Source organism: Balaenoptera acutorostrata, chromosome 9, assembly GCF_949987535.1.
Source record: "Balaenoptera acutorostrata chromosome 9, mBalAcu1.1, whole genome shotgun sequence".
In the NCBI taxonomy this organism is placed as follows: Eukaryota; Metazoa; Chordata; class Mammalia; order Artiodactyla; family Balaenopteridae; genus Balaenoptera; species Balaenoptera acutorostrata.
The window spans coordinates 5,383,444-5,403,392 of NC_080072.1; the positions used below are offsets into that span (position 1 = coordinate 5,383,444).

Genomic DNA, 19,949 nt, shown 5'->3' on the forward strand with positions numbered 1-19,949 from the left:
ATCCCCAAAGAGCCCTTGGAAGTCGTGCTGAGTATCCCCGGTTTACAAGTTAGGAAAATGAGGCACAGAGAAGTGGACTTAATCTCCAAAGTCACGCCGGGAAGTGGCAGACGGGGGATTCGAAATCGCACCTCGCATTCCTGAAGCCGCCGAGGGACGCACGGACACTCCCCTACACACACGCACACGCACACGCACACGCGCTGGGCACGCCCCCAGCGGCGCCAGGCCCTCCCCTCGCGGAGGAGGTGGGCCCCGGGGCGGGGCGAGGCAGGTCCCGGCGCCCGGAGGAAGTGGCCGTCCGCTGCCGGACGAGTCCTCCGGCTGGTCCAGCCATGGAGGCGGAGCCGCCGCTCTATCCGGTGGCGGGGGCCGCGGGTGCGCAGGGCGATGAGGACCAGCTCGGGGTCCCAGACGGGCCCGAGGCCCCGGTGAGCGGGGACGGGGAAGGCGTGGCGGCGCGGGGACCGGGAGGGCTGGGGTCTCCCCCGCGGGAGTGGGATGCGGCCCCAGGGCTGGGGTGAGGGGGGCCGGGGGCGACCGGGGATGGACGCGGGGCTCCGGGGGTGCAGTGGCCGGGTGCGAGCGCCGTCGTGCCCCGCAGCTGGACGAGCTGGTGGGCGCGTACCCCAACTACAACGAGGAGGAGGAGGAGCGCCGCTACTACCGCCGCAAGCGGCTCGGCGTGCTCAAGAACGTGCTGGCGGCCAGCGCGGGCGGCATGCTCACCTACGGCGTCTACCTGGGTAGGTGGCCCGCTGCGCCCCGCGGGTTGGCGGGATGGGTCTCTGGCCACGCCGTTCCGCCCCGGGCCGGACGAGGTGGCACGGCCCGGCGGGTTCTGCGCTGGGACCCAAGTCCCTTCCCCTCCACCCGCGCGCCCCTCCCCAGACCTGAGGTTTCTCAGGAAAAGAGAAACCTTGGGGCCAGTCGGCTCCCTTCCTCTTTCACTTCTCCGTCTGCGCCCTCACAGCTGCAGCTGCGGCCTCCGCACATGGGGGGACGGTGCAGTGTCCCCGGGGCCCAGCCACAGGCTTCGTGAGTGTGTGGGCGGGCCCTGGGCGCCCTGGGCAGGTCTGCTGCCTTCGGAATCAGGGGCGCTGGGGTCCAAGTGGCTAGCGGAGGGACGTGGCGGGGCGGGGGTCTGGATTCAAGTCGCTGTCGTGGCCACTGGCAGGTAGGACCCTTGGCCCAGCCTGGGCTTCCACTCTGTCCTCACAGGCATTGGAACCGGGGATCCCTTTGGTGCCTGGAGCTCCCTGCCAGGCTTGCGTTCCAGCCTCTGCTTGGTTGCCCCCAGAGCCGGGTCGCCCCCTCCATGCCTCCTCCCTGTCCCCAGGCCTCCTGCAGATGCAGCTGATCCTGCACTACGATGAGACCTACCGCGAGGTGAAATACGGCAACATGGGGCTGCCTGACATCGACAGCAAGATGCTGATGGGCATCAACGTGACCCCCATCGTGGCCCTGCTCTACACACCTGTGCTCATCAGGTGCGACACTGCTGTCCCTATGAGGGCTGTCTCCCTGCTCTTGAAGGGGTGCAAGGGCTGTTGGACATGGGGTCTCCAGCTGCCCTGGTGTTCTTTTGGGGTGGGGTGGGGAGAGAACTTGCCTACCTGGAGGGGTGAGAGAGAAGGGGTGAAACCCAGGTTTGGGGAAGAAACAAGAGCTTTGCAACCAAGGCACCTTGGGTTTCAAGCAACAGAAATTCACTCAGGCTCCTTGCCTCAGCTTGCCCGTACCCCATGTGGCATCATCTTCATGCCCTCCTTTGTGGCCTGGAGCTACAATGACCTTTTGATATCAGGGCTGTGGAGTTTCTGGAGAGAATCTGATCAGCCAGCAAAGCCCAGGAACGCACCAAGAGCCCAATCAGCTGTGACAGTGTTGAGGGACATTTCTCACTGAAAAGGGTGTGGCTGGGCAGGTGCCCCAGGGGGTCTACTCCATACCTGAGCCTTAGTGGCGTCTGGTGCAGTGCAAAAATGCCCTCCACGAGTATCCTACTGCCAGGCAGTAGATCTGTGCTCAGATGGGACCCAGAGATCAGTGGACACATTAGATGAATTCCCCTGTCTTTCCGAAACAATAACAACCCCCTCAAACTCTTTTATCACAATCGCACAGACAACATTAGAATCATAATTGAAATCAGAAAAAAGAAAACCCCTCCCAAGCCTTCCAGGCAGTCGGCTAACTTTGTTTTTCCACCAGCATGCATGGATAACATTTCTGTCCTTGTCAACTGGAGTAGTGTATGCATGTGTGCATGTGCAATGTCACTTTTGCTTTCTTTTCACTGCACACATCTTGGCTAGCTTCACAGTGGGGACTTTCGTGATGTTAGCATCTTCTGCAGACATGGGGGCACTGAACTGTGGCTCAGGGCTGGACATTGCGGCTCCCTCTCCTTTTTTGCATGTTCTCTTTATGCTTCTGGCTGTTTCCTCGTCTTAAAATTAAAGAAAGAAAGAAGGAGAGAGAGAGAGAGAAAGGGAGGGAGGGAGGAAGGAAGGAAAAAGGAAAGAAAGAAAACCTCCTAGGATAAACTCTCAGAACTGCCCTTACTAGGTCAGAAGCATAGAAAAGGCTTTATGGCTCTTGAAACCTAGCAGTATTATTAATGGCAAACTCATTTCATTTCCTATGTGCTGGGCGCTTTATAAGCATATCGCATTCCCTACAATCCAAGGTGGATGCTCTGATCTTAGACACAGGGAGACCAAGAGGTTGAACCCATTCCCACAGGCAGCAACTGGCAGATTGAAGGTCTGAACCCAGGCAGTGACTCCAAACCCCATGCTTGCCCCCCCTCCCCCCCCCCCGACCCAAACTACCAGGCTGACTTTCCAAAGGGCTGTACCATCTGCATGCCCTCTGGCTGTATGTGTCATTTTTAAAACCACAGCCTCACCAGCAATGAGTGCTAGTATTTTTACTTTTTGCTGTTTCAAAATTTACAGTGCAGTTTGGGTGCCCTTCCCCAAATAGATCAGAGGAGGCTGCCTGTCAATTTATTATATGGCAAGATAAGGATAAAATTAAAGAATCAGGACCCTGCAATAGAAGAGAAAGTAATTGTATCAGAAAACCAGAGTCATTGAGCTTTGAGCTTCCTGGAGACTCAGACAAAGAAAGGAAATAACGAGCACAAATACTCAAAACAAACAAACAGAACCCAAAACAAAACCAACCCAAAGATCGCAATGATTGTGTCTAGGCTGATCAGCCTCCAGTGCCCTGAATGGGCCCTTATCCTGTCACTCGTCAACCTGCCTCTAACACGGTGCAACATTTTCCCAGAGCCAGTGAGGCCGTTGTTCTACAAGAAACTTCCTGACTGACCACAGTAGACTGAAAGGGCAAAGTGCAGAGGGGAAGGGGCGCCAGGGTTCCTCTCCCTGGTCCTCAGTCCCAGCTTGGGACAAGTCCCTCAGCTGTTCACCTGGGTCCTGCAGTCACTGCACGTGGGTGGGGAAGGGGGGCTGGCGAGTCAGCCCAGGACACAAATGAGGGTTGCATGTGCCCAAGGCCCACTGACTCATGACACCCTCTCCCCGCTTTATCTCCTCTATCCCTGCAGTGGCCGTGAGAGGCTCGAGGTTGGGGCAGAGCCCACATTACAGGTGTCTGGTTAGAGTGGCTCCCCTGAGGCCACCAGCAAGTCCGTGTCTCTGAGACTCTATCTTAGGACCCTCGACTCCAAGGCCAGGGGTCCCTCCCCACCTCATACAGCCTCGGGAGCTGGGGCCTGGAGTTGTGGCCACGCTGCTTTCGGGCTGCAGCAGGCTGGATGGGCCCATTGTGCCAGCATCCTCATCCTTCCTGCTGCTCGCAGGTTTTTTGGCACCAAGTGGATGATGTTCCTGGCTGTGGGCATCTACGCCCTCTTTGTCTCCACCAACTACTGGGAGCGCTACTACACGCTTGTGCCCTCAGCCGTGGTGCTGGGCATGGCCATTGTGCCTCTTTGGGCCTCCATGGGCAACTACATCACCAGGTGAGCCTGGTGGGCAGCAGGGTGGGAGACTGGAGACCTGGCAGAGCCTCTCCTGTGTTGCCCACCTCATCTTGGGGACCTTGGACCAGCCCCATCCGCCCTGTGGGCCTCAGTTTTCCCGTTCGTGAGACATTGGCTGGCCAGTCCGTAAGCCTGGGTGCAGGAAGTGGAGGTATCTGGCGGAGGTTGGGCTGGGGAGAGCCTTCTCTCCTTTGTGGTCCAGGATGGCCCAGAAATACTACGAGTACTCCCACTATAAGGAGCAGGATGAGCAGGGCCCCCAGCAGCGCCCACCTCGGGGCTCCCACGCACCCTATCTCCTGGTCTTCCAAGCCATCTTCTACGGCTTCTTCCACGTGAGCGCCCTGTATGGGAACACGGGGGGTGGGGTATTCCAGGCCCAGAATCACATATTGGAGACCTTTCCACAGACTTTTCAGCCCTCTAGTCCCACTGCCCTTTCTTGAGCCAACTCCTGTTTGCTTACCTCTGGTGACAGAGACCTCATTCCCTCCCTGTCTACAGCGCTGACCAGGAAGAAGTCTTCCTGCATTGGGCACCCCCCCCCAACCAGGCTGCCCCCGAGAGGTGGGAGGGCTCCTGTTCCCCCAAGGCTGTGCCCAGGCCCCCTCCCAGATTGTGCCTGTGCTCCTTGCCCAGTTGCATGCCCCAAGCCTGACCCAAGCTGCCCTCCTGCCCACAGCTGAGCTTTGCCTGCGCCCAGCTGCCCATGATCTACTTCCTGAACCATTACCTGTATGACCTGAACCACACGCTGTACAACGTGCAGAACTGCGGTTAGTGTTCATGGGGGTGGGGTCCCTAAGGTCTGCTCACCTCCCCCATTGAGTCACCTAGCAGACACTGGGCCCTCAAGGGCAGAGAGGATGCCCTCGCTCACAGGGCTCAGGGCTGAGAGCCTGGTGTCCTACAGATCTGATGACCGAGGCACAGGGCCTTGTGGTTAGGACATCTGATCCAGCCTGGGGTGGTGGTGGGGTGCGTCAGGGAAGGCTGCCTGGAGGAGGTGCCATCTGGGCTGAGGCTGCCTGTGGGATCTCTCAGGGCCAAGTATACCCTCAGTGCAGGGCGAATGTATGGAGGTGGGAGGTGGACTGGCTCCCACGGCAGCCTCGGGGCAATAGGGCAGGAGGGAGGGGAGGTGCTTTCAGCCCCAGTGGCCCTCATCTCCGAAGTGCTTCCCAAAGGAACCCTGCCTTTGCTGGCAGGGTCCTTGCCCACCCCCTCTAACCTTGCCCTCACCCGCCTGCTTTGCTGCATTTCTTTTTTTTTTTAAACTAATTAATTTTATTTTTGGCTGCATTGGGTCTTCATTGCTGCGTGAAGGCTTTTCTCTGGTTGCGGTGAGCCGGGGCTACTCTTCGTTGTGGTGCGCGGGCTTCTCATTGGGGTGGCTTCCCTTGTTGAGGAGCATGGGCTCTAGGCGTTCAGGCTTCAGTAGTTGTGGCATGCGGGCTCAGTAGTTGTGGCACACAGGCTTCAGTAGTTGTGGCACACGGGCTTAGTTGCCTGCGGCATGTGGGATCTTCCCGGACCAGAGCTCGAACCCGTGTCCCCTGCATTGGCAGGCGGATTCTTAACCACTGTGCCACCAGGGAAGCCCTGCTGCATTTCTTTGTGGCTCAGCTGACAGTGTGCCCTGCTCCCTGCCTCACGATGCCCCCCACCCTCCCCTTTCTCAGGCACTAACAGCCAGGGCATCCTCATCGGCTTCAACAAGACGGTTCTGCGGACGCTGCCGCGGAGCCGAAACCTCATCGTGGTGGAGAGCGTGCTCATGGCGTTGGCTTTCCTGGCCATGCTGCTGGTGCGGCCCGGGATGGGGGTGTTGACGGGGTCAGATCTGGGGACCGTGGCGGGGAGAGAGGAATGCGAGCTGGGCGCGCGGAGGGCGGGCCGGAGGCTTGTTCTGAGTCCAGAGTTAGGGCTGAGTCCTGGGGAGGGGGCCTGAGCCTAGGAGCTGGGCTTGAGGCTCGGAGGTGTGGCTGATGCCTGCGGACTGAGAGAGGAATTGGAATCCCAGAGGCCTGTGAGAGGGGGTCCAGGCCTGGTCCGGGGTCGAGCTGAAGACGGGGTCCTAGAGGATTGGCTGTGACATGGGCTGGACCTAGGGCCGAGGGTCAGAAGGTGGGGCTCCAACCTGGGGGTGGGACCAGGAGGCAGCGCTGAGGCGTTGGGGGCGTGACTACGTTGTGTTCTAGGGCTGGAGGCGGGGCTGGGAGGCTCATCTGTGGATTTGCCTGCGGGCGGGGCTGGGTCCCAGGGGCGGGGCCAGGATGCCCGGCTGCCCGCCCCCACCCTCACCTCCTTGCCTGCAGGTGCTGGGCCTTTGCGGCGCAGCGTACCGGCCCACGGAGGAGATCGACCTGCGCAGCGTCGGCTGGGGCAACATTTTCCAGCTGCCCTTCAAGCATGTGCGCGACTTCCGCCTGCGCCACCTCGTGCCCTTCTTTATCTACAGCGGCTTCGAGGTGCTCTTTGCCTGCACTGGTCTCGCCCTGGTAAGTGCAGCCTGAAGAGCGTTGCCAGATAAAATTACACGACGTCCGTTAAATTTGAATCACAGAATAACAACGAATAAGTTTTGAATATATATGTATAAGTATGTACAAGTACAGTGGGCCCTCTGCATTCGCGGATCCGGAGGGCCCACCGTACTACCCCATATTATATAAGGGACTTGAGCATCCGCAGGTTTTAGTATCCGCGAAGCGTCCTGGAACCAATCCCCCGCAGACACCAAGGGACAATTGTAGGCCCAGATATTCCCCTCCTTCTCCTTTTCCCTCTCTCCCCCCATCCCCCCCTCTACCTTGGGAAAGTTACTTTCACCTCTCCGAGCCTGTTTCCTCATCTGTGAAGTCTCTAATGACCATGCTCACTTCCAGAGGAGTTACACTGTTGAGATGGGATAACAGCCGTAAAGTGTTTGGCTCCATGCGGGTTTCAGCCTTGGTGTCTGGGGACACTGTCCAAGCGTCTTCTCACTGTCTGTCCCCGAGGAACCGTCCCACAAGCCTCGGAGGAAGCTGGCCCTGCGGTGGCCTAGAGAGGGCAGGACGTGGCCTGAAGTGAGACCTTGTGGGGAGGACCAGAGCCTGGGCCGGCTGACCTCCAACCCTCACCCCTGTTCCCGCAGGGCTATGGCGTGTGCTCGGTGGGGCTGGAACACCTGGCGTACCTCCTCGTGGCTTATAGCCTGGGCGCCTCGGCCTCCTCGGCCCTGGGCCTGCTGGGGCTGTGGCTGCCGCGCCCGGTGCCCCTGGTGGCCGGGGCGGGACTGCATCTGCTGCTCACCCTCAGCCTCTTTTTCTGGGCCCCCGCGCCCCGGGTCCTGCAGCACATCTGGATCCTCTATGCAGCAGCCGTGCTCTGGGGTGTGGGCAGTGCCCTCAACAAGACGGGGCTTAGCAGTGAGTATAGCCGTGGGCCCTGGATGCTGGGCAGGGGAGCCTGTGGCTACCTCGGGGCGGTTGCGGGGCGCACAGACATCCCAGCGACAGACACGGGGTTGCTGGGCACAGTGGAGGGCTGTTACGGGGTCCCGTGCACTTGGTGGAAGTAGGTGGGGATCCCTGTGCACACTCTAGGGGTGGAAGGAAGTCCTGTGGACTTACCCCAGGGGGTAAGTGCAGATACGGCATTTTTATGGAGAGGAGCTGGAAGCAGGCTGTAAAATCCCAACAGCAATCTGCAGAGCAGTGGAACCCAGGCCCCAAGTCTGGGCTGCTAGGGTGGAGGCACTGGGGCCTGGGGCCCTGCTTGCAGAAAGGGGGGGGTGGGACAGAGTTCATCTGTGTGATGCTCTGGGCCCACAGGTGAGCTTTTGCCAGTGACATGCGGCTGGTACACATGGGTGCAGCCATTTGGGTCTCCCACGTTGGCATCTGTTCTGGTGGGCCGGTGCCGTTAGCAGTTTTGAGCATCTCCCCAGTATGGCGTGGTGGAGGTCATGCCTGCTGCGGGCCGGGCAGGGGATGGTTCAGGCAACCCCAGCGCCCAACATCCGAGAGAGAGAGTCAGACACTGTATCTGCCATAGGGGATGGAGCCCCACACCCTGGACCACACTGTCTTGGCTATTTTGCCTCTGGACCTTGAGCCCATGATATGTCTGGACTTGGGCCAGATCCCAGCGTCCTCTTCTGCCCAGCTCCGCTTCCTCCCTCCTCTTATGCCCCACCCCTGGGGGGGCCCTCCGTGTCCTTTCACAGCACCCCCATGGGGTACCGTCGCACTGCAGGACCTCAGGATGGGAGTGTCAATGTCCTGAGTGGCTGGCGAGGGTACCAATCGCCAGGTGCTGTGCAGGCTTTCTCCCATTAAAACCTCACGGCACAGGATATACGTGTCATCGCATTTTACAGATGAGAAAAGTGGCTCTGGGGAGTTCATTGACCCCGAGTCACCCACAGACCCAACATCTCTGTGCCAACTCTCTCCACCTTTCAGTCCTGAGAGTGGAATCTGAGTCTCCTGATTCCCTGTCCGATGCTCTTTCTGCCCCACCCAGGGGAGGATGCTTTGGGAAACAAATTCCTCCCTCCCAGCTTCAGGTTGGATTTGCAGAAAGCTTGTTGCTACAGCGATTTGCTCTCCCTGAGCCCTGGGTGAGGAAAAACAGCCCCTGCAGGCCTGGCACCGCATGCCTGGGGTTCGGAAGAAGGCGGGATGTGACTGCTCACAGAACTTCCCACTTTTGAGGCCACAGATGGGTCCCAGAGCAGGCCCATTGCATCCCAGCAGGGGCGCCCACTGTTCCAGCCTCTGCTCAGCTCCCAGGCAGCGTGGTAACCAGTGTGTACACTAGGGGGCCGGCCAGGACCGGTTTACAGCAGCTTTCTAGGCGCTCCTGCCAAGGGCTGGGACCAGCGCAGGGCATCCGGGGGTCACCAGTGGGAGAACAGCAGCTCTGGGCCCCAGCTGGCACCTCTCCCCTTTCTGCCCTGTCCTGCCCACCTGCAGCACTCCTGGGAATCCTGTACGAGGACAAGGAGAGGCAAGACTTCATCTTCACCATCTACCACTGGTGGCAGGCCATGGCCATCTTCACAGTCTACTTGGGCTCAAGCCTGCCCATGAAGGTGAGTCCCCCTCCCCCACTCGACCCCCTAGACAACAGAAACTTCCTGAGTGCCCGCCCTGGCCTCACAGCCCCTGAAGGGCACCACTGCCCCAGGGCCCGGCCCTGGGCCAAGTCCACTGGGCGGCCCCACACCCATCACTGGCTTATTACTTACCGCTTCACCTCCTGCAGGCCTCAGTTTACCCATCTCTGAAAGGGTTCACAGTTCGCTCTCTACTTGTGGGCACATCCCAGCAGCCTTGTGGGTAGTTTGGTAACCTGTTCTCTAGACGTTGGGCTCTGAGCTGGATGCCGAGGGTCTGTCTCCCTTCTTGGCTCTCAGGGGTCCTCGTCCTCTGCTCTCACCTGCTGGTGGGTCAGTTTAGCAGGTCCCGGCCAACTTTTAAAAAAATGAAATAGAATAGGGAATAGCAGGGAGTATGCCTGTGAACATGTGTGTACGTACTGAGTTATGATTTAAAATTATTTCTGACTGCCTGTTACACTCAAGACCTCTAAGAAGCATTACTTATGATCCCACATGTAAGGGACAGAGTAATCTAAGCTCTGGTAAGGGAGGGCCAGGCCTCCCTTCACATCTACCCTGTGAGGCAAAGGGATTATCATTACAGTTAGGGAAACCGAGGCCCAGATGGATAGGGTGACCATAAGGGACAGAGCTGGGCAGGAGGGTGCCCAGGAAGTGTGGGTGGCGGGGCGGCTCCCAGGAGGAGGGAGGGACAGCAGAGGAGCTGCAGGGTTCGAGTCCCAGATGGGAGTGGGCCTATCGGGGCGAGGGGCTGGGCGGGGCGGGCGCAGGACCGGCCGCCCGCGTGTCCCCTGCATCCCTCCCTGTGTGCCCAGGCTAAGCTGACGGTGCTGCTGGTGACGCTGGTGGCGGCCACGGCCTCGTACCTGTGGATGGAGCAGAAGCTGCGGCGGGGCGTGGTCCCGCGCCAGCCCCGCATCCCGCGGCCCCAGCACAAGGTGCGCGGCTACCGCTACCTGGAGGAGGACAACTCGGACGAGAGCGACGCGGAGGGCGAGCGCGGCGGCGGCCGGGGGGACTGCGCGGAGGAGGAGGCGCCGCCCGCGGGGCCAGGGCCCGGCCCCAAACCAGCTGGTCTCTGCCGCCGGCCCTGCCCCTACGAACAGGCGCTGGGAGGTGATGGGCCCGAGGAGCAGTGAGGGGCCAGGCCTGATCACCGGCCTCGGTTTAACGCGTCTCAGGTCGGGGCCCCTATGATTCCGCGCCAATTTCTGGAAGGACCCTTGGCGCACCCCGGGTTCAGGAACGGCCCTCCCAGAGCCCCGGGCCACCGGGAGCTTGGGATCCTCCCCGCAGCCCCCTCCAAGGGAGGGTGGGGCCTTGAGACCTCTTGGCCAGGCCCAGGGTGCGAGGGACCGCACAGCCGAAACCCTCCGACCCCAGGGGCAGCTCTCCACGACCGCCTACCGGGCCCAGCCCCAGGGCTGGGACCCCGCCGTCCCGTTGTCCCAGCTCTCGGCTACAGGCCTGGGCCGTGCGCGTCGCCCGCTTTGCACATCCTATCCCCATGGACTGCCAAGAGGTACGACTTTAAGAAAATGAGCAATAAAGAGATTTGTGTATTGTCCTGATTGGGAAGTCTCCTGCCGTGGGAGGACATTGATCGCCCTGGGTGTGTGCCTGGCTGACGCTGCCCACTGGGCACTGTGGCCGTCTGCCTTGATCCGGGGGTGGGGAGGGGGTGGGGGGGCGGGGTGGTCGCTTAAGCCCCGCCCACCAGGCTGTCCTGGCTCCTGGAGGCACCGCCCCTCCCCACACCCGCCGGCTTTTGCCAGTCGCACCCCGATCCGCTCAGACAAAGAAGCGCCCTGGGTGGTCTGCAGGGACCTCAGCGGAGTGTGATGGGGCTGCCAGCCCCTCGTCGGTCTAGAGGATGGGACGAAGTCAAGAAACCCAGGTCCCGCTGCCCCCTCCTCAGGCGTCCCCAGCCCTCCTGCCCACTCCCATCTTTTTTTTTTTTTTTTTAATCCCTTGGGACGCTTCTGCCCACAGCTCCCCAAGGGACTCCTTTGGGGGCCAAGTCCACTTCTGAGCCGAGTGCAGGTCACCCCGTGTCCAGTGTAGGCCTGGGGCATAGATGTCTGAGCCCAGGTAAACTTGGCTACTGATGTCTCTGGGCTACAGCCTCAGCTGTGACGCCCGTGAGGGATGCAGAGGCTGGTGGGAGGGGCAGACCCGTACAGCCCGAGGGCGCCCCCCACCGTGGGGAGAGGGAACTGAGATCCCACTGTGAAGAGCTTTGAACAGCGGGGTGAGGACAGGCAAGGGGGCCACAGGAGGGTCCTGGAGCCCCCAACTGCGCCCCAGATCCGCACCACCAAAGCTGGGGGCCACACCATTCCTCACTCCTCACACGCCCTCCACCCCTGGCTGACTGCCGGACCCTGGTCTACACCCACTTCAGCGTCAGGTCTCCTAGATTCTTCCACCTGTAAACGGCGGCCCCCTCTCTCCTCTGCCTCATACAGTCCTCACTTGAGTTTGGTCCCAGCAGCCTCAGCGGGGGCCCTGGAGCCAGGCTCTGCGACCTCAGGCAGAGGGTTGGCCCGTCTGAGCCACAGTTTCCTCCTCTGTAAAGTGTATCTGTGGTGGCACCAAGGTCCCCAGGCCCTGCAGGAAACTCACAAGGGCAGAGAGGATATTTGAAATTTTCTAAAATTTGGACATCTACCCACTCTGAGCAAATTAATAGGTTCAGGTGGTTCACAGTTTCACTGTCAGCTCACACCACGATCCTTTCATGTCATATCTTTGAGAAGCTGGGTTTCCTGTGGTTTGGGGATAAAAAGTGAAAATCTCTGTGTAATAGGAAGTGAGGCCGGGGGTCTCCAGTCTGATTCCAAGGTTTGAGAAGCTGGCCGGTGCACACAGCCAATTAGTAAGTCATAGTGGTTATTAAAGAATGAAGTAAACACCGTTTCTCTTTCTCTTGGTGTGTGTTATATTTTCTAAGTGACTACTAAGTTACTAGAACCTAAGTACTTATTGGTTGGACCTAAAATATCTCACAAATAGAACTATTCGATATTTCTTTTGGCCTAGGAGCACCATGAAAAAATTCCTGAGACACTGAGGGTTCCATGAACAGGGCAAGTTTGACTCTGTGTTAGCGCAGGGCTGGCGCAGAGTAACTTACAGTGAGTCCCTCGTTGGACCCCGTGCCTCCACCCCCCACCTTGTCCAGAGAACCGGCGGGATTCTTTCTGGACCCAGCCTAGGGAAGGTGATTAAACCTAAGGTCCGTGATGCCTGGGAAGGGAACGCCCAGGGTCTGCTGTGAACCAACATGAACTAGTTGCCAAGTTGTTTTTGGCAGATTCGGGGGTCTTGCAGTCATGGGCGACGGTGAGGGCCACAAGGCTCCTCTCCCCAGCCTCCCTACCAGGTGGTCGCTAGACTCAGACAGATGAAGGGCTGAAAACTGCCTGCCTCACACACAGACTTTCAGTGACAAGCAGACCAAGACCGGTCATGCGGTGTGACCAGCACTCCGTCCTTCCCGTTCCCCACCAGCCTCTGGCATGGAGCGGAACTTCTCTGACGGCAGATGTGGCAATATCCTCCTGGCAGGATTCCAGCTAAGTTCCAGTCAGAGATGGGCAACCAGATGCTTGGGTAATAGGCCTCTGAATGCAGGGCAGGGTGCCATTTGGAAGCGCGTGGGCCCCTGGGCAGGCCGGGCAAGGTGGGGGAGGGGATGAGGATGGTCCTACAACTGGTCTCATTTCAAAGTCATTTCCGGTGATGAGCAAATGAAAGGGTGGCCCAGGCACACGGAGGGAGCACGGCTTCTGATCGCATGCCTCACACCAAGGTAAGTTCCCCATCAGAAGACTCCACACCTCCTCTCGCTGCTCCTGGCACACGGACAAGACCCACAGACAGACACACGTAACAGGCCACACCCATGACAAGCAACACACACACACACCCCCAGGACAAGCGGGGTAACTGTCACCGCAGCAAGCCCCTGCAGGCCGGCTCTTTTGGAAAGCCTAATTAAGCCATCAGATGTGAATGATGGAGCACCTTGGCAGCTCCAGGCCTGGTTGTAAAGTATGACATTGATGTCTCTGTATCAATAAGGTGGATAAGGTGACCTCTGGATAAGGTGACCGGGCAGAGGTCTGGACTCTGAAGTGGAAGGTCAGACTCTGTGTCATGGTTTCAGCTTCTGTGATTTTGTCAATCTTCCCCAGGGTAATTTTATTTTATCTATTTTTTTTTAAGTGAACACTTTTGTGATAGTACATTCACAATGTTGGCATTGAATGATTTTTTAAAATATTTATTTATTTATTTATTTGGTTGTGCTGGGTCTTAGTTGCAGCAGGCAGACTCCTTAGTTGTGGCATGAGAACTCTTAGTTGGGGCATGCATGTGGGATCTAGTTCCCTGACCAGAGATCGAACCCAGGCCCCCTGCATTGGGAGCGTGGGGTCTTAACCACTGCGCCACCAGGGAAGTCCTTGCCCCAGGGTAATTTAAAAATTATCTGATTCCAAGACTCTACAGTGTAAGATTTTAACTATCTTTAACTTCTCAATAGCGTGTTAGCCTGAAATTTCTCCTGCTAGAAACACCTAGAGATCCTGGATCAGAAACAAACTGATTTTCAAATACATAACTGAGCTCTCAAGAAAATAAGCAGTACCCCAGGGGGAAGGGCTGGGCTCTGAGACCGAAAGATGGCCCACTGAGTATTTCAGACCTGAGCAGGATCCCCCAATGTGTGGCAGCGTCCCAGACCCAAGACGTAGTGAAGGAATAGCCAGAAGGCTGAGCAGCGGTTCTTGTGTAACCGCCTGTGTTTAAAGATCTGAGGAAGTGGAAGGCCTGGACTTGGAATAGGCATTGTTTGGGGTGCGGGTGGGGGCTTGCTTAATATCTGCATGTTCAGGACTCGGGAGCACCTCCTACTGGAAGACACTTTATGATGTGCTGATTTTGATTCTCACCTGTACTGTGAGAAATGTTCGTTAGAATTGTTAATTATGTATTTTATATTTTTGATAATTTTTTTTTTTTTTGCCACACCGCACAGCTTGTGGGATCTTAGTTCCCCAACCAGGGATCGAACCCGTGCCCCTGCAATGGAAGCTTGGCCTCCTAACCACTGGATCACCAGGGAAGTCCATATTTTTGATAAATTATGCAACTTAGGTAGATCTACATCAGCAGGATACCAAAAGTAAAAGTCGATATTTAGAGGGTCTTAGGGTTTATATTTAGAGGGTCAGTCTGGTCTCCATCCCTTACAGCATGCAGAGCAAGCTTGTAAACGTGGACATTTTCCCGAGTGTCTTGTTCAGGCTATGAGCCTTTTATGAGAAGGTGAGACCTTCTGATAGTTGTTGAAGTTTCAAAATTTGGCACACAGGCAAATCATTTTGTGTTGTATATTACGGCTTATGAGGCAACAGATGTTGTGGTTTTGCTTTTATAGACAGCCAACCCATCAGCACAGCCCAGGAGTCAGGAAAAGTGCACATGAGGCCCCGGCTGGTCAGGGTCCTGCTCTGGTGCTAACAGTAGCACCCGCTTCGTCCAGCTGAGCTGCCCCGTGTTGATCAGGGAAGGCCGACAAGAGAGGGAACTGCTGCTCTCTGTGAGCCCCTTTCTTGTTTACTCACTTATTCCTAGGGGACCCCAAAGTGGTTAATGTCTCTGGGACAGGGGTGGCCTCCCCCAGAGTCACAGTCTCGGGCAAGGGACCAAGGGCGGGGGTGGGGATGGGGAAGGGGTGGGGAGACACTATGCCAGATGACCCAGGTCTGGCTTTATCCTAAAGATGTCGTCTTTACTGTAGCAAGGAAGCTTCTGTGGCCCACCTTCCTGACCCAACACATATGCGCAACTGTCCGAAAGGTCATCAGGTCAGAACCAGCGAGCTGTTACATAAACAGAAGTTTTATATGCGCTGGGGAACCAAAAAAATTTCTTGTGAGACTTGCTCTATTACGATACTTGCTTCCTTGTGGGGTCTGGAACAGAACCTGCAGGGTCTCCGAGGTCTGCCTGTGGGTGACGGTACGGCTGGTCAAGCTCATACCCAAGACAAGGCCAAGCCAAGGTCAACCCGACTGGTTTGGCTGGTAAAGGCACAAGGAGCCACTTTTAGATTTAAGGCGTATTATTTCCATAGACAGTGAAAAGGAGAATAAGCCCAAGGTGCCAGCCCCTGGAGGTCCTTGTCACTTACTCCGAGCTCCAGGGGCCCAGACTGCAAGGCCACTGTGGGAGACCCTGGAGCTGGGGAGCTGATTCTAGACCGCTGCTGAGTGCCTTTTTATCCTGTGCTTTCTTCTGAGGTGGGCAGCAGAAAGCCTCAGACCTCATCAGACTGGAGGTGATAAGAAGCTCTCAGGACAGCCTCCAAGGTGGGTAGGTGGGCGAGAGGCAGACGGCCTCACAGCAGCTCCCACAGGCCTCCCACCCTCCTGTGTCCTGGTGGATTATAGCTTCCTGCCAAGACTCAGATGAGCTGCGGTCCAGGCCTCTGCCTGCGTGGCCTGTGTGGACACGTGCAGGTCACTGGGGCGCAATGGAACCTTGAGGGCTTGTGCCCAGGTGGGCTCCATTTACGACGAGCAGACTTCTGAGAACTTGTATAATTAGGTTTCTTTTTTCTCTTTTTTTTAAAATTGAAGTATAGTTGATTTATGATATTATCTTAGTTTCAGGTGAACAAGCACAGTGATCCAGTATTTTTTGCAGATTATATTCCATTATAGGTCATTACAAGGTAATGGGTATAATTCCCTGTGCTATACAATAAATCCTTGTTGCTCATCTACTTTGTATATAGTAGTTTGTATCTATTAATCCCATATCCTTAATTTGTCCCCCCGCCTTCCCTCTTTGGTAACCCCAAGTTTGTTTTCTATGTCTGTGAGTCTGTTTCTGTTTTGCATACACATTCGTTTGTATTATTTTTTAGATTCCACGTGTAAGTGATATCATATAGTATTTGTCTTTGACTTATTTCACTAAGCATAATACTAAGTCCGTCCATGTTGCTGCAAATGGCAGTATTTCATTCTTTTTTATGGCCGAGTCATATTCTATTGTATGTATATATATATATATATATATATATATATATACACCACATCTTTCTTTTTTTTTTTAAGTTATTTATTTTTGGCTGCATTGGGTCTTTGTTGCTGCGTGCGGGCTTTCTCCAGTTGTGGCGAGCAGGGGCTACTCTTGGTTGCAGTGCGTGGGCTTCTCATTGCAGTGGCTTCCCTTGTTGTGGAGCATGGGTTCTAGGTGTGAGGGCTTCAGCAGTTGCGGAACGTGGGCCCAGTAGTTGTGGCTCACAGTAGTTGTGGCTCACGGGCTCTAGAGCTCAGGCTCAGTAGTGTGGCGCACAGGTCTAGTTGCTCTGCGGCATGTGGGATCTTCCCCGACCAGGGCTCGAACCCGTGTCCCCTGCATTGGCAGGCGGATTCTTAACCACTGCGCCACCAGGGAAGCCCTGTCGTTTTTTTTTTTATAATTTTATTTATTTATTTATTTATGGCTGCATTTGGTCTTCGTCGCGGTGCGTGGGCTTCTCATTGCGGTGGCTTCTCTTGTTGTGGAGCACAGGCTCTAGGCGCACAGGCTTCAGTAGTTGTGGCATGCGGTCTCAGTAGTTGTGGCGCACGGGCTTAGTTGCTCCGTGGCATGTGGGATCTTCCCAGACCAGGGCTCGAACCCGTGTCCCCTGCATTGGCAGGCGAATTCTTAACCACTGCGCCACCAGGGAAGTCCCTATACCACATCTTCTTAACCCAATCATCTGTTGATGGGCATTTGGGTTGCTTCCATGTCTTGGCTATTGTAAGTAGTGCTGCTATGAACATTGGGGTGCATGTATCTTTTCGAATTAGTGTTTTCATTTTTTCCTGATATATACCCAGGAATGGAATTGCTGGATCATATGGTAGTTCTAATTTTAGTTTTTTAAGGAACCTCCATACTGTTTTCCATAGTGGCTGAACCAATTTACATTCCCACCAACAGTGTACAAGGGTTCCCTTTTTCCCACACCCTCTCCAACATTTGTTATTTGTAGATTTTTTTATGATAGTCATTCTGACAGATGTGAGGTGATACCTCATTGTGGTTTTGATTTGCATTTCTCTAATAATTAGTGATGTTGAGCATCTTTTCATGTACCTGTTAGCCCTCTGTATGTCTTCTTTGGAAAAATGTCTATTCAGGTCTTCTGTCCATTTTTTGATTGGGTTGTTTGTTTTCTTGATATTGAGTTGTCTGAGCTGTTTGTATATTTTGGATATTAAACCTTTGTATGTCTCATCATTTGCAAATATTTTCTCCTATTCCCTAGGTTGTCTTTTAGTTTTGTTGATGGTTTCCTTTGCTGTGCAAATGCTTTTAAGTTTAATTAGGTCTCATTTGCTTAGTTGTGCTTTTATTTCTTTCACCTTGGGAGACTGATCCAAGAAAATATTTATGATTTATGTCAAAGAGTGTTTCACCTACGTTCTCTTCTAGTTTTATGGTTTCATAAAGATTCAAGATTTAGGTCTTTAAACCATTTTGAGTTTACTTTCGTATATCATGTGAGGGAATGTTCTAATTTCATTGTTTTACATGTGGCTGTCCAGCTTTCCCAGCATCACTTGAAGAGACTGTCTTTTCTCCACTGTATATTCTTGCCTCCTTTGTTGTAGATTAGTTGACCATAGGTGCGTGAGTTTATATCTGGGCTCTCTATTCTGTTCCATTGATCTATGTGCCTGTTTTTGTGCCAAATCATGCTGTTTTTTGTTTTTTTAAATTAATTTATTTATTTTTGACTGCGTTTGGTCTTTGTTGGTGCGCCCAGGCTTTCTCTAGTTGTGGTGAGCGGGGGCTACTCTTCGGTGCGGAGCACAGGCTCTAGGCACACAGGCTTCAGTAGTTACGGCACGTGAGCCGTTGTGACTCACGGGCTCTAGAGTGCAGGCTCAGTAGTTGTGACGCACAGGCTTAGTTGCTCTGTGGCATGTGGGATCTTCCTGGACCAGGGCTCGAACCTGTGTCTCCTGCACTGGGAGGTGGATTCTTAACCTCTGCGCCACCAGGGAAGTCCCACCATGCTGTTTTGATTTCTGTCACTTTGTAGTATAGTCTGAAGCCTGGGTGGGTTATACCTTCAGCTGTGTTCTTTTTTCTCAGGATTGCTTTGGCAACTCATGGTGTTTTGTGGTTCCAGATAAATGTTAGGATTATTTGTTCTAGTTCTGTGAAAAATGTCTTGGGTATTTTGATAGGGATTTCATTAAGTCTGTAGATTGCTTTGGGTAGTACGGCCATTTTAATAATATTGATTCTTCCAATCCAAGAGCAAGGGATAGCTTTCCATTTCTTTGAGTCATCTTCAATTTCCTTCATCAATGCTTTATAGTTTTCAGCATACAGTTCTTTCACTTCCTTGGTTAAGTTTATTCTTGGGTATTTTATTCTCTTTGATGTGATTTTACATGGGATGTTTTTTTAACTTTCTCTTTCTGATGTTTCATTATTAGTGTATAGAAAAGCAACAGATTTCTGGGTATGAATCTTGTATCCTGTTTGTATAAATAGTTTTCATAAAATTTGTAAATGGGAATATGTCACCTCAAAAATCCAAGTAGGCCCAAGAAATATTATTAGAAAACTCTTTAATAAGCATTTGGGGGGACTCCCTGGTGGTCCAGTGGTTAAGACTCCACGCTTTCACTGCCGAGGGCTTCGGTTCAATCTCTGGTCAGGGAACTAAGATCCTGCAAGCCACACAGCGCAGCCAGAAAAAAAAAAAGCATTTGGATACTTCTGTGGAAATTGTAGTCAATAAAATGTCACACTTGGATTCTGGGGACAACTACATGTGACCGAGGGTCTGTCTGCATGGATTTCATGCCACAGCTGGGCTGTTCAGGTATCCTGGGGAGTGGAGCACAGGTGTACTGTGCCTGGTCCAAGGTGAATGCAAATTGCTGAGAGTGACGGTGTACCACACGGGAGAGCCCCGATTGAACAGTGGGGCCTCCAGGAAGGCTAACAGGGTAATCCCTCCGCCCTCTCTGCTGGAGCTTAAGATAGAGAAGGACTTACCTTAGAAAGAACTGTGGGTGTACCTTTCATCACATGGAATGAACTTCAGTGAGAGTCACAGAATTCCCACAAAGTTTTTGAGAAATTTCGCCAGCTTGGACTGAAAGGATGCAGACAATACAAAACAAAAAGAGGCCGTCAGGATCCTCCCCAGTCCATCAAATTCTACCGCAGGAAGTAGGCTGAGAACACCACTCAGCTGCAAACACATGCTTCCTTTCATGAAAAAGGAAGGACTCAGACGACCAGGACCCAGAAAGCAGAGCCAAGAGCCATGGAGAATTCTTCCCAAACCTTGGAAGCTGATCAAAGAACTTCCAGCATGTTCCTGGCTGGATTGTAGAATTGCTTTGGACCATGGGACTTCCTGGTGGTCTAGTGAGTAAGACTCCACGATCCCAATGCAGGGGGCCCGGGTTCGATCCCTGGCGGGGGAACTAGATTCTGCATGCATGCCACAACTAAGAAGTCTGCACGCCTCAATTAAATATCCTGCATGCCACAACAAAGACCCGGCACAGTCAAAATAAATAAATAAAAATAAATAATAAATAAATATTTTAAAAAAAAGAATTGCTTTGGACCAGTCTGGTCCACTGTGCCTCACATTTTCTCCCTCTTTCAACAGGAATGTCTATGGCACTTATCCTGCACTGAGGTTATAAGACTGCAGTCAAGGCATCAGCCAGAATTCCAGTCATCTCAGGGCTCAGATGGGAGTAA

The 19,949-nt window shown here is 54.5% G+C and overlaps 1 protein-coding gene across 1 annotated transcript; it reads left to right on the forward strand.

Annotated features, from left to right (window-relative positions):
* The first annotated feature begins 249 nt into the window (after nt 1-249).
* UNC93B1 (unc-93 homolog B1, TLR signaling regulator) lies at nt 250-10,708 on the forward strand. The gene is made up of 11 exons (XM_057553919.1): nt 250-431; nt 605-746; nt 1,340-1,493; nt 3,842-4,003; nt 4,227-4,359; nt 4,707-4,800; nt 5,707-5,831; nt 6,343-6,525; nt 7,164-7,437; nt 8,989-9,107; nt 9,953-10,708. The coding sequence occupies exons 1-11, from the start codon at nt 336-338 to the stop codon at nt 10,274-10,276; spliced, it is 1,806 nt and encodes a 601-aa protein (XP_057409902.1). The 5' UTR covers nt 250-335; the 3' UTR covers nt 10,277-10,708.
* Nucleotides 10,709-19,949: the final 9,241 nt, after the last annotated feature.

Excerpts from the sequence above, each read along its gene's own strand:
- UNC93B1 (XM_057553919.1), top strand. The coding sequence starts at position 336 with ATGGAGGCGGAGCCGCCGCTCTATCCGGTGGCGGGGGCCGCGGGTGCG. Across the intron at positions 432-604 it reads CAGACGGGCCCGAGGCCCCG|CTGGACGAGCTGGTGGGCGC; the intron begins GTGAGCGGGGAC and ends CGTGCCCCGCAG. Across the intron at positions 9,108-9,952 it reads GCTCAAGCCTGCCCATGAAG|GCTAAGCTGACGGTGCTGCT; the intron begins GTGAGTCCCCCT and ends CTGTGTGCCCAG.